This window comes from Mustelus asterias, chromosome 6 (genome assembly GCF_964213995.1).
Source record: "Mustelus asterias chromosome 6, sMusAst1.hap1.1, whole genome shotgun sequence".
Classification (NCBI taxonomy): Eukaryota; Metazoa; Chordata; class Chondrichthyes; order Carcharhiniformes; family Triakidae; genus Mustelus; species Mustelus asterias.
The window spans coordinates 85,691,364-85,705,099 of record NC_135806.1 but is presented as its reverse complement, the minus strand read 5'-3'; the positions used below and the strand labels follow the sequence as shown (position 1 = coordinate 85,705,099).

At 42.4% G+C, this 13,736-nt stretch overlaps 1 protein-coding gene and 1 pseudogene across 1 annotated transcript in view; one reads left to right on the top strand and one right to left on the bottom strand.

The window, feature by feature from the left end:
* The first annotated feature begins 1,063 nt into the window (after positions 1 to 1,063).
* camk4 (calcium/calmodulin-dependent protein kinase IV) overlaps positions 1,064 to 13,736 on the top strand; it is a 115,722-nt gene continuing 103,049 nt past the window's right edge. Inside the window, exon 1 of the mRNA XM_078214670.1 lies at positions 1,064 to 1,340. Within this exon, the coding sequence (XP_078070796.1) occupies positions 1,234 to 1,340 (107 nt within the window). The 5' untranslated portion in view covers positions 1,064 to 1,233. The remainder of the gene's footprint in view (positions 1,341 to 13,736) is intronic.
* Positions 6,321 to 8,407, bottom strand: LOC144495314 (small ribosomal subunit protein eS8-like; annotated as a pseudogene).

The window sequence follows — 13,736 nt, the reverse complement described above, 5'->3', positions numbered from 1 at the left end:
ATATAACCAGGAGTTGTGGCTTCCAATCTCATTTTCAGATTTAGTTTCCATAGCAATTGCAAGGGTCCGCTATTTTCTCAGTCCTTTTCAATTAAGGTCCACCTCAAAAATGTAATGCCTTTAAATCACAGATTCCATCATACCTGAAAAGGGTGGCAGAAGCAAGTTAAATAGTAACTTTCAAAACGAAATTCGATGTTTATTTGCGGCTGGGGGGGGGGGGGTGGGGGTGGTGGTAAGTGCAGGGGAATTAGATTCTTTAGAACAGCTGCAGAGGCAGGATGGGCAGAATGGCATCTTTTTGCTGCTTTATGTCACTCACCTGATGAAGGAGCAGCGCTCCGAAAGCTCGTGATTCCAAATAAACCTGTTGAACTTTAACCCGGTATTGTGAGACTTCTTACTGTGCCCACCCCTGTCCAACGCCGGCATCTCCACATCGTGCTTTAATGTCGGGTACTGGTCTTAGAAAACGATTCAAACCAGTCGAATGGTAACGCAGTATTTTGTATGATATTGAAGACAAGAACAACAATTCGGGTTTTAGGTTGAACACCTCTCCGGGAAGCCGGTAACGTGGAGCGGGGCCGGCACTTGTCCGTGACGGGACCGCCCGCGCCTCTCGAACATTCTCGAACACTTGACCGTTAGCCGCGCGCGCACTGGCAAGTCCCTCGACGGGCAGCGCAGCTCGAAACGGCCCCCTCTCAACTTGTAAAAATAACACCCTGTTCCGCCCCACCGACCTAGCAGGTGCGAGGGCCAACTTATTCAACCTCCTCCTCCCACCAAAAGAATTGTCGGGGCGAGACGTACAAACAACGCGGTAAAATTGCGCGTCTTCTCGCCGCATTACGGTATGGCGGTTATTCGACTGACAGGCGTCAGTGTGCAAGTTAACCCGAGAGGGGCCGGTGGCGCACGTTCAGAGCTCCAGCCCCAATAAGTTTGTGCATCCTTTTCTTACCGCTTTTTAGTAATTATTTTTGTCGAGTTTGCGTTGTTTTTTTTAAAAAAATCAAAGGAACTTCAAGAACAGAAAAGGAAGTTCAGATTTGCATTCAGTGGGCGTATGGACTCGCTCTCCCCCACTCTTGTGTTGCTATGATTGAGGGAGTGCAGCTTGCTGCAGATTACTGAGGTAGACAGGCGGGGACTGGGGATTGTGTTGCTGCTGCCGCTGCCGGCAGCTTCTCGCCTTCACTGGAGAGTGCATTCCAGCCGTCGGCCAGGATGATGAAAGTTGCCCGATCGACATCGAACTGTGGTTACTGGATCGATGGCTCCAACAAGAAGGACGCCCTGGAAGATTTCTATGATATTGAATCGGAACTAGGACGGTACGTCTGCAGCTCATTCCACTTTAGATCAGCACATGTCAATCCGACCAGTCGCTGCAAGCAACACTTGCAATCCCAGGCTGTTTGCAGGGCAGGTACCAACAGTGCTAGAAATATGCCAATCTTCTGCTCTTTTATTTAAACCTCCGATTAAAATTAAAAACCGTGCCAAATCCTGGTCTTGGTTCACTAATTTGGGAGATAGATCTTCAGTTTTGAAAGGCAAAACGAATGAGAAGTCGAGAGTTGTACTGAAGTATTACAGATTAATATTTAAAGAGTGGTTTTGATATGAAGACATTATCTGTCAACGGAGCACTCGAAACCTCGGTTGGCTGAATAAATAGTTAATTTATTGGCTATTTATCACAAATCCATTATCAGATTTGCTTGCAGTCCATATATAAATATTGCAACACTTTTCAATGTGATATTACTGTTTCGTACGACATCAATTAGTTAAAAATAACAAAGTTGTACAAGAAACGAGATAGGCTTTGGGACCAGTACTGTATACGATGTGAAAGCATTGTTATCCTATTTAAAACTTCCAGAGATTTAAAAGTCTAACTTGAAGCAAAAAACTTCAAGTCATTAGAGGTTTTAAAACACAAGGTTAATTTTTCTTTAAAAATGTGCTTGCTAGTCGTTATCCAGGGTCCTCGATCTATTTCGGGGCATCATAGATGCGTTTATATAAATGACGATCAAAGCTGCGACTAGCTGCGCCTTTTGGAATCGGGGCTGGGTGCTAATTTGTGATAGGTGGTGAAGGTCAGGTTCGGATCCGTGCAGAATTGGGATTCTCCGTGTGAAATCTGAGTTTGTTTATTTGGTTTGACCTAAAAAGAGGGCAAGTAGTTGGCTTTAGCTGCTGCAACAATCGAGGTGCTACCCAAGTCTGGGTGTAAAAGTTGGCGGGATTTCGTATTTCCGATCATTGGCCAGAAGATGTTCATAGAAAATGCAGATGTGGATATTGAGCGAGGATAATTGAATAACAATCTGAAACTCTTCCGCTCAAATGTGCAACAGAGGATTGGCAAGAGTGGGGGAGAAAATTAGTGTAGACTACCCGGTCGAGGATTAGGAGAGCATTCGAAGTGTGAAAGGAAGGCACTGTTTGTGTCCTTAGGCCACTGTCCGATATGCCCTGCTAGATCAGGTAATGGTGAGATTTTAGCCAGATACCTAATCCTTGCAAAAGCTATTAATTTAGTGGGCTGGAATTTTGGGAATTGGAGAAGTGTTTGGCTGATGAACAATGAGAAATAAATATGGGGATAAAAAAAAGCACAACAAATGTTAAGAGTTGTGCAAAATACACATGAAGTGGTGTTATAATCCTGTTCCAGCAAGCACTGACATTGATTCATTTATTCCTGAATTGGCCTCCTGGTTTCTACCAATTGTGTAGAATTAAAAGTTCTAATGTCTATAAAAATCAACAGCATTGCTGCAGAATTGCATGACATTCAAGGGCAAAGGGTTTACTTCAAATGTTCTCTGACATCATTTACTGTAGGCTGTTGCGCATCTGTCCATTAGCAGGAAACAGTAAAACTGTATTTCTATGCAAGTCCCAGTCATCACATTCAAGGGTTTTGTCAGAGAATGTAAAAATACATCTCATTAACTCTGAAGAGCTTTACATTCAAGCTTGACACTATAACCACAGTGCCTACACCAAATGCTACCCACACACATTCTTTTACTGGAAGACTACCATTACACAGTATGCATTTTGAACTTGTTTTTAAATGTTAAATCATATGTAAAATAATTCTGGCAACACTATCAGTAGAAAAATCCTTAATTTTGCTCTGCAATATAGTTAAATTCATGTTGGTGAAAATTATTTAATGATTAAGGCAGGTGCTAAGCTGCAACAGTAACGTCAATAACTGATATTTTAATGAAAAGCTAAGAATCATATTTTTATAGCACATTCATTAAATGCAGTTTAAATATTGGACCTTAAATTGCTGGGACCTCTGCTTGATTTTGCAATGACTTGTTGCTCTCAAAACTCAGTGGTGTGGACAAAGACATTCAAACTCTTGAATTATTGCACAACAAATCTCTTTTATTGTACTCTGCCAAATTACCAAACTTTAGAGTATCAAACTCTACTACAAAACTTTAGTACAGCAGGATTGAAACTTTCTAATACACCTCTGACTTTATTTCGTGATACACAAAGTAACTAACTGCTGGTCTACTTTGTTATACACAATGTATTCAAAAGATATCAAAACTTCACAAAATATCCAAACTCACGACTTGGACTTAGAGATGCTACCTGTGGTGAGGGGAAGTGATCAGACTCCCTCCCGATGGACTTTGTTCCATTGCCTCCGAATACCAGACTTTGGGCCTTGCTGCTTCTTCTGCAGTGGTTGATCCTAGGTTACTGCTGCTAATGTCTGAGTCTCCTTCTTAATGTGGAGATGCCGGCGTTGGACTGGGGTAAACACAGTAAGAAGTCTAACAACAGGTTAAAGCCCAACAGGTTTATTTGGTAGCAAACGCCACTAGCTTTCGGAGCTTGCTGCTCCTTCGTCAGGTGGAGTGGGAGATCTGATATCCCACTCCACCTGACAGAGGAGCAGCACGCTGCGAAAGCTGGCGGCGTTTGCTACCAAATAAACCTGTTGGACTTTAACTTGGTGTTGTTAGACTTCTTACTGTGTCTCTCCTTATACAGATATTACTGGCTCTGATCATGTTTCTGGTCGTGTAATCACAGAACATTTTGGTTGCAAATGCTGAAGAGTTGTGCTTCTGTCAGGAATTGTAATTCTCTCAGAAAAATGGTACACAGGAGTCTAGGTTCAATCACTGTTCAAGGCATAGCAATAGCCACTGTCCAATCAACTTCCATGCTTGCACATCTTGTTCTGTGCAGCTCCCACAGTCCCAAGCCCAGTATAGAGATAGCTCTTTTAACCATCAGGCTTTGCTGGTGTCTTCACTTTGCTGGCGCCTTTATGAATACCCATCAGGCCAAACCCTGCATTGCCTTATTTTTTTCACTGTTTTGTAAGATTAATTTTCACATTCCTTCTTTAGCAAGGTTGTGTTATGATTTCAGTAGAAACCAGTAATATGTTCATTTATTTTTAGAGTCTGAAAACACAGGTAGTTTCTAAAAGAAAGTCACAAGGTTCATGGTTGAAACCAGAAGAATTTTATGAAACAAAAGTGGAAGAACATGAATACTCATAACTATACTCTATCTTAAATGATCAGTAACATTGAAGATATTGAAAGTACAATGTTTTTTGAACCAAACTTATTTTAAATTTCCTTCTCGATCCACTTGCTTTACATTCCCAAAGTTCAAATATCAAAGTTTGGTCAGGGCACTGCTTCAAAGATTTTCATATAAAAGTTGAGATTGCTTGGCCCTTCCACTTACCTCTACCAAGGTTGTCCTTTCAAATCACCTCCAACTGGAATTTATAGACTGCCAGTTAAACAGCATTGTTGTCTTAGTGTAGTCACTTTGGATCAGAATTTTCCTGGTTGTAATATTCTTTAGCCCTGAAGTCTTGCATCTGAATTTTTCTCCCTCTCCTCAGCTTGGCTATCCTAGAAACCTACCTCATTGTTAGGCATCTTGCAGTTAACAAGAGGTTTAAACTATTTTAGTCAGCACAATTAATTTCAAATGAAATAAAATGCTGCAGATGTGGGAAATCTGGAAAAAAAAAGTGCTGGAGAAACTCAGAAGGTCTGGTAGTATCTGTGGAGCGAGAAACACGGTTTCGGGTCCATTGACCCTTCTACACAAGTTCTAATTTCAAATGAATTCTGCTGGAAAGCGCTATTCCTTGCTCTAAAACTAAAAACCCTGCTTTAGGCCAGAGTTACATCCACACCTGTACTTAATTTATTGCTGACCCTTTTCTATTATTTATCTCACGGGCAATTTGGTCACATGATCATTTGCTGACAGTCAGGTGCTTTATAAAACGTCAATTCTTAGAGAAACCTATTTATTAAAGGGACCAACATCCCAACATAAAATGTGTTTTTTTCTTCCAAATGAACATGGACCATCAGAATTATTATATGGTTATATAGGGTGCTCCATTCCTCAGTGGGAAACTTTTCTTGAAAGAAAGAAACATGAGTTGATGACAGCTGCAACAATATAGCACTATTGCTCTGACTGCATTCTCTTCTAATGTGAAGGAGAGTTAGTCAATTTACTCTTTAATCTGTGTTATCTTTTAAATCTTAGAAGAGTTTACTTATAATGACACATATAGAACAAAATATCACAATCTTTTTCAATCTACCAGTCATCTCAGTCAGCAGTTAATTTATCTACATATTTTTACACAAGAACATAAGAAATAGAAGCAGGAGTAGACTATATAGCCTGCTGCACCATTCAATATAATCATGGGCTTTAATTCCACTTTACCGACCACTCCCCATAGCCCTTGATTCGCTGAGAAATCAAAAATTTGTCTATTCTTGCTTTAAATGTATTCAACAATAGCGTATCCACAATTTTCTGGAATAGAAAATACAAAAAAAATTAAACTTTGAGTGAAGTAATATCTCCTAATTTCGGTCCTAAATGATTAGTTTCTTATCCTGAGACTGTGCCCCTGTGTTTCAGACTCCCCAATCAGCAGAAACAATCTCAGCATCTACCATATCAAGCTCCTTTAGAGATTACCTCTCATTCTTCAGACCAGAGAATATAAGACCAATTTACTCAGCATCTGACCTCATCCCAGGAAACAATTTACTGAACCTTTTCCATGCCACCTCCGTGAGTAAATCCCTTCTTAAATGTAGAGACCAAAACTGCTCACAGCATTCCAGACAAGTTACCAACAAAACCCTGTACATTGTAGCAAGACTTCTTTACTCCTGTATCCAATATCCTTGCAATAAAGGACATCATGTCATTTGCCTTGTTAATTGTTTATTAATCACATTTTCCTTAAAATACTGTGTTTATTTTGCTCTGATTTTCCTTGGGTAGAATTCCAACATCTTTCCTTCAAGGATGCAGCCATCAACTCATCCACACTGGCAGGTCTTGAAGCTAATTCGGCTGATTGGAAAACAGTTAATGTGATGCCACTGTTTAAAAAAGGAGGTAGACAAAAGGCGGGTAACTACAGGTCGGTTAGCTTAATGTCCGTAGTTGGGAAATTGCTGGAATCCATCATTAAAGAAGAAATAGCAGGACACCTGGAAAAAAATGGTTCGATCAAGCAGACGCAGCATGGATTCATGAAGGGAAAGTCGTGTTTGACGAATTTATTGGATTTTTATGAAGATGTAACGAGTGCAGTTGACAGAGGGAAACCGGTGGATATGGTGTTTTTGGATTTCCAGAAGGCATTCGATAAGGTGCCTCACAAAAGGTTGCTGCAGAAGATTAGGGTACACGGAATTGGGGGTAAAGTGTTAGCGTGGATTGAGGATTGGCTATCTAACAGGAAGCAGAGAGTTGGAATAAATGGGTGCTTTTCTGGTTGGCAGTTGGTGACTAGTGGCGTGCTGCAGGGATCGGTGCTGGGGCCTCAACTGTTTACCATGTACATAGACGATCTGGAGGAGGGGACCGAGTGTAGGGTAACAAAGGTTGCGGATGATACAAAGATGAGTGGGAAAGCGAATTACATGGAGGATGCGGAAAGTCTGCAGAGAGATTTGGATAGGCTAAGTGAGTGGGCGAGGATCTGGCAGATGGAGTATAACGTTGACAAGTGTGAGGTTATCCACTTTGGAAGGAATAATAGTAAAATGGACTATTATTTAAATGGTGAAAAATTACAACATGCTACTGTGCAGAGGGACCTGGGAGTGCTTGTGCATGAATCGCAGAAACTCAGTTTAGGTGCAGCCGGTGATCAAGAAGGCAAATGGAATGTTGGCCTTTATCGCGAAGGGGATGGAGTATAAAAGCAGGGAGGTCTTGCTGCAATTGTGCAAGGTATTGGTGAGGTCGCAACTGGAGTACAGTGTGCAATTTTGATCCCCTTATTTGCGGAAGGATGCATTGGCCTTGGAGGGAGTACAGAGAAGGTTCACCAGGTTGATACCGGAGATGAGGGGGTTAGCTTATGAGGAGAGATTGAGTAGATTGGGCCTGTACTCGTTGGAGTTTAGAAGGCTGAGGGGAGATCTTATAGAGACATATAAGATAATGAAGGGGCTAGACAGGGTAGAGGCAGAGAAATTCTTTCCACTTAGAAAGGAAACAAGAACTAGAGGACACAGCCTCAACATAAGGAGGAGTCAGTTTAGGACAGAGTTGAGGAGGAACTTCTTCTCTCAGAGGGTAGTGAATCTCTGGAATTCTCTGCCCATTGAAGCAGTGGAGGCTACCTCATTAAATATGTTTAAGTCACAGGTAGATAGATTTCTGATCAATAAGGGAATTAAGGGTTATGGGGAGCAGGCGGGTAAGTGGAACTAAACCACTATCAGATCAGCCATGATCTTATTGAATGGCGGGGCAGGCTCGAGGGGCTAGATGGCCTACTCCTGCTCCTATTTCTTATGTTCTAAGCAAGTGAGCAGTTTATCCTGCTGGAATTATTCTTCTAGCAGTGAACTGATTCTTGCATTCTTTCTCCAATCATAATATTTCTTCTGAATTTTCTTCAACCTTTTCTTGTTCAGAATTTCTTCCTCTTCAGGGGTCAGCTTGGCACCCTTCTTCCAGACAAGGTGGAGGGCAAAGTGAGACTCATACCACTGCCGGAAAGAAGTACTGTTGATTACAACAACATAGTTCTTTACTAATGTCTTTGTCCTAAGCAATTCATTGTTAGAAGCATTGTACACCACATCAATGATCATGGTTTCTTGTGTGCAACATTCAGAACCCCAGGAGAGGTTTCCAGCATCCAACCTTAGTGCTTGATACTTTTTATTTTCACCATGGACTCGCACTGCGTGAATATGGCGTGGTCCATTCTTGGTATTTGCAAGAGGACACCCAAGTTCATACTTTATTTTTTGTGATTATGGTTTCCTTTTACTTCCAGTCTTGCATGCTTGTGGCAGTTTTTCTGCGAAATACCCATTTTCAGGTGCTGCCCACTCTCTGCTTTTTATTTGTTAATCAATCCTCAATCCATGCTAATATATTACCCCCAACTCCATGAGCACTTCGAATGCCTTTTGGAAATCTAGGTATATTATATCTATAGGCTCCTCTTTATCTACCCTCTTAGTTATATCATCAAAAAAACTCTAATAAATTTGTCAAACAGTGTTTAATTTTACTAAAATTGTTAAGACTTCCTTAATGATAGATTCAAGCAACAACTGATGTTAGAGTAACTGGCCAGATTTTTCTCTTCTTCCTTTCTTGAAAAGTGTTGCAACATGTATGATTTGGTGGCCATTACAGAGACATAGTTGCAGGATGGTCATAACTGGGAGTTAAATATCCAGGGGTATCAAACTGTTCAGAGGGACCGACAGGAAGGTAAGGGAGGTGGCGTAGCTCTGATATTTAAGGATGACATCAGGGCGGTAGTGAGAGATGATATAGGTTCTATGGAAAAAAAATGGTTGAATCCATTTGAGTGGAAATTAGAAATAGTAAGGAAAAAAAGTCACTGATGGGCGTAGTCTATAGGCCACCAAATTGTAACATCATGGTGGGGCGAGAAATAAACAAAGAAATAACTGATGCATGTAAAAATGGTACAGCAATTATCATGGGGGATTTTAATCTACATCTCAATTGGTCAAACCAGGTCTGCCAAGGCAGCCTTGAGGAGGAGTTCATAGAATGTATCCACAATAGCTTCCTTGAACAGTATGTAATGGAACCTACGAGGGAGCAAGCTATCCTAGATCTGGTCCTGTGTAATGACAGTAAGGAGTCTAACAACACCAGGTTAAAGTCCAACAGGTTTATTTGGTAAGCAAACGCCACTAGCTTTCGGAGCGCTGCTCCTTAGTCAGATGGAGTGGAAATTCCACTCCATCTGACGAAGGAGCAGCGCTCCGAAAGCTAGTGGTGTTTGCTACCAAATAAATCTGTTGGCCTTTAACCTGGTGTTGTTAGATTCCTTACTGTGTTTACCCCAGTCCAACGCCGGCATTTCCACATCCTGTGTAATGAGACAGGAATAATTAATGATCTTACAGTTAGAGATCCTCTCGGAAGAAGTGATCACAGTATGGTTGAATTTAAAATACAGATGGAGCGTGAGAAGGTAAAATCCAATACCAGAGTCTTGTACTTAAACAAAGGAGACTACAATAGGATGAGGGAGGAGTTGGCTAAGGTAGACTGGGAGCAAAAACTTTATGGTGGGACAATTGAGGAATAGTGGAGGACTTTCAAAGTGATCTTTCACAGTGCTCAGCAAAACTATATACCAGTGATAAGGAAGGACTGTAGAAAAAGATAATCAGCCATGGGTATCTAAGGAAATAAAGGAGTGTATCAAATTGAAAGAAAATGCATACAAAGTGGCAAAGATTAGTGGGAAATTAGAGGATTGGGAAATCTTTAAAGGTCAACAGAAAACCAGAAAAAAAGCTATAAAGAAAAATAAGATGGATTATGAGAGTAAACTAGCTCAAAATATAAAAACAGATAGCAAAACTGTCTACAAATATATAAAATGAAAAAGAGTGTCAAAAGTAAACATTGGTCCTTTAGAGGATGAGAAGGGGGATGTAATAACTGGAAATGAGAAAATGGCTGGGGCATTGAACAGGTATTTTGTGTCAGTCTTCACAGTGGAAGACACAAATAACATGCCAAAAATTGATGACAGGAAGGCTATGGCAGGTGAGGACCTAGAAACTATCATTATCACGAAAGAGGTAGTGTTGGGCAAGCTAATGGGGCTAAAGCTACACAAGTCTCCTGGCCCTGATGGAATGCATCCCAGGGTAATAAAAGAGATGACAGGGAAAATAGCAAATGCACTAGTGGTAATTTACCAAACTTCGCTGGACTCTGAGGTGGTTCCCGCAGATTGGAAAACAACAAGTGTGACGCCACTGTTTAAAAAAGGAGGTAGACAAAAGGCGGGTAACTATAGGCCGGTTAGCTTAATTTTTGTAGTAGGGAAAATGCTTGAATCTATCATCAAGGAAGAAATAGCGAGATATCTGGATATAAATTGTCCCATTGGTAAGATACAGCATGGGTTCATGAAGGGCAGGTCATGTTTGACCAATTTGGTGGAATTCTTTGAGAACATTACATGTGCAGTGGACAATGGGGAATCTGTGGATGTGGTGTATCTGGATTTCCAGAAGGCATTTGACAAGGTGCTGCAACAAAGGCTGCTGCACAAAATAAAGGTGCATGGTGTTATGGGTAATGTATTAGCATGGATAGAGGATTGGTTAACTAACAGAAAGCAAAGAGTGGGGGTAAATGGGTGTTTTTCTGGTTGACGATCAGTGACTAGTGGTGTGCCTCAGGGATCAGTGTTGGGACTGCAATTGTTTACGATTTACATAGATGATTTGGAGTTGGGGACCAAGTGTAGTATGTCAAAATTCGCAAATGACACTAAGATGAGTGGCAGAGCAAAGTGTGCAGAGGACGCTGAAAGTCTGCAAATGGATATAGATAGTCTAAGTGAGTGGGCGAGGGTTTGGTAGATGGAGTACAATGTTGGTAAATGTGAGGTCATCCATTTTGGTAGGAATAACAGCAAAATGGACTATTATTTAAATGGTAAAAAATTGCAGCATGCTGCTGTGCAGAGGGACCTGGGTGTCCTTGTGCAGGAATCTCAAGGAGTTGGTTTGCAGGTGCAGCAGGTAATTAAGAAAGCAAATGGAATTTTGTCCTTCATTGCTAGAGGGATAGAGTTTTAAAACAATGAGGTTATGTTGCAGCTGCATAATGTGCTGGTGAGGGCCACACCTGGAGTATTATGTACAGTTTTGGTCTCCTTACTTGAGAAAAGATAAACTGGCACTGGAGGGGGTGCAGAGGAGATCCACTAGGTTAATTCCGGAGTTGAGAGGGTTGGCTTATGAGGAGAAACTGAGTAGACTGGGGCTATACTCATTGGAATTCAGAAGAATGAGGGGAGATCTTATAGAAACATATAAGATTATGAAGGAAATAGATAAGATAGAAGCAGGGAAGTTGTTTCCACTGGCAGGTGAAACTGGAACTAGGGGGCATAGCCTCAAAATAAGGGGGTGCAGATTTAGGACTGAGATGAGGAGGAACTTCTTCATACAAAGGGTTGTGAATCTGTGGAATTCCCTGCCCAGTGAAGCTGTTGAGGCTACCTCATTGAAAGTTTTTAAGACAAGGATAGATAAATTTTTGAACAGTAAAGGAATTAAGGGCTATGGTGAGTGGGCGGGTAAATGGAGCTGAGTCAACGAAAAGATCAGCCATGATCTTATTGAATGGCGGAGCAGGCTCGAGGGGCCCGATGGCCTATTACTCCTAGTTCTTGTGTTCTTATTTAACATTTGTCAACTTCCTGTCTCGTGGGACCCTTCCCAAATTTAAAGAATTTTGGAAAATCATAGCAAGTGCATCCATTATCTCTGTAGTTATCTCTTTCAGAACCCGAGGGTATAGGCCAACCAGTCTGGGAATTTGTCAGATTTTAGTACCTTAAGTTTCTCCATTGATATTTGCTTTCTGGCTCATTTTTTACACTGCTGAGGTCATGGGAGGTGGGGGGTTGGGGATGCCATGGCAGGTCGTCTGTCACTGCGGGTCACAGGACCCGGATTGCTGGAACTGCTTGGGATGAGCATTTGGAGTTCCACTGCTGTCAGGGGTCTGACACAGATCTGGGGATCACATGTTTAGTGGGCTGAAGGGTCTCTAGCATGCTGCACAACGCCTTGCACATCTATGTGTATGGTCGGGTACCATCATCCCTGTGGGAAGCGAATCACAGACAGATTAGCCATGGCTGTGGAGTGCAATAACATTTATGAGTGTTTCTTAGCAGTGCCTTTTAACCTAACCCTAACCAATGCTAACTAAACCCCCCCCCCCCCAACAGAATGAACATCAGAGGTGGGGGCGGTCATCTGCATGCCGCACCCCGTGGCCTGTGATGCCCTAGGGCATCCCCTGGGGAGCTGGGACCTGGAGTGCCCTGGCCAACTTTCGGATGACACGGATGTAGCCGTGCCACCCTGTTCATCCCACTGTCGTGAGATGCATTGGTGTCAGGAAGCGGGGAATCAGAAGGCCTGGCGACAGCCAGCGTCTCCTGGGTGGAAGCCCCCCAAATGGGCTCCAGCCCTTCCTCCTCCCTCGGGGTGCCTGTGGGTCCCTGGAACACTCCATGGGACCCTGGGTCCATAAGCCAACAGGCCCTGCCAGCCCTGGAGGCCCAACTGCGACCGTCCCATGGTGCGCAAGTCCTCAGCAATGGCCCTCTGAGACTGAGCCAAGCTCTTAAGCACCTCAGCAACATCGCTCTGTGACCGGGCCAAGCTTTGGAGCCCTTCAGCTTTAGCCTTCTGAAACTGGGCCAAACTCTTGATGCATGCAGCCATGTCTCCAGAATGCCTCCAAGACTCTTAGTCATGGCTCGCTGTGTCTCCAGGATGCCTTGGTCCCTGTCACCCATGGCAACTATTTCCTGACCCAGACTTTCCACTGCGGACACCACCCTTGCAGTGTTGGCCTGGGTACCATGCAATGCCGGCACCACCTCCTGTGACTGAAGGCTGTGGGACTCTTCCAAACAACTTCGCAGATGCTGCAGTGTTGCTGACAGCCCCTCCTGCAATCTCTAGCTCTGCTGATGCATTTCCAGCAACTTTGGGATAACGGATCCCAGTGGCTTGGAACTTGGCTTTTCAGATGTTTGTGATTTTTTGGGGGGGAAATTCCACCACTAGTTTCATCCTCATCATCTTTATTACCTCTGTAACCTGATTTCCTGTCTCAATTTCTACAGTGCTGAGCAAAACAATAGCAGATTATTTGTCAGCTGAACAGCTTGAGAATTGTTTTTTTTTCAGCCAGCACAAAGTTACTTTGTTGGAGCTGGACTAAATTGCAATCAGAAGAAACAATAAATGGATGACAGAAATCCTTGTAATTGAAATAGAGAAAAGCTCACAGAAAGAGCTATAAGAGGTAGCTGAAACATGATATCTCAATTGGGCAGTGATTTGTTGCAGTGCCACATTACATGACAAATACTGCAATTATCATCCTACTGTGTAATGTTCTCTTGCCATTTTAATTTTAAACAGTAGCATACTGTTAAGTGCTAGCATTCAGCCTCTCTCAACCCATCTAAAGTGGTAGGAAATTTCCATTTGGTTGCTAAAACAGCTTGAGTGCAGTCTGTATATGCTTTGTTGGAGCGGAAGGTGTATTGTTGCTTTAATTCAAACTCTTAACATTGAGGGTGGGTTGAGCTCTTGCAAAGT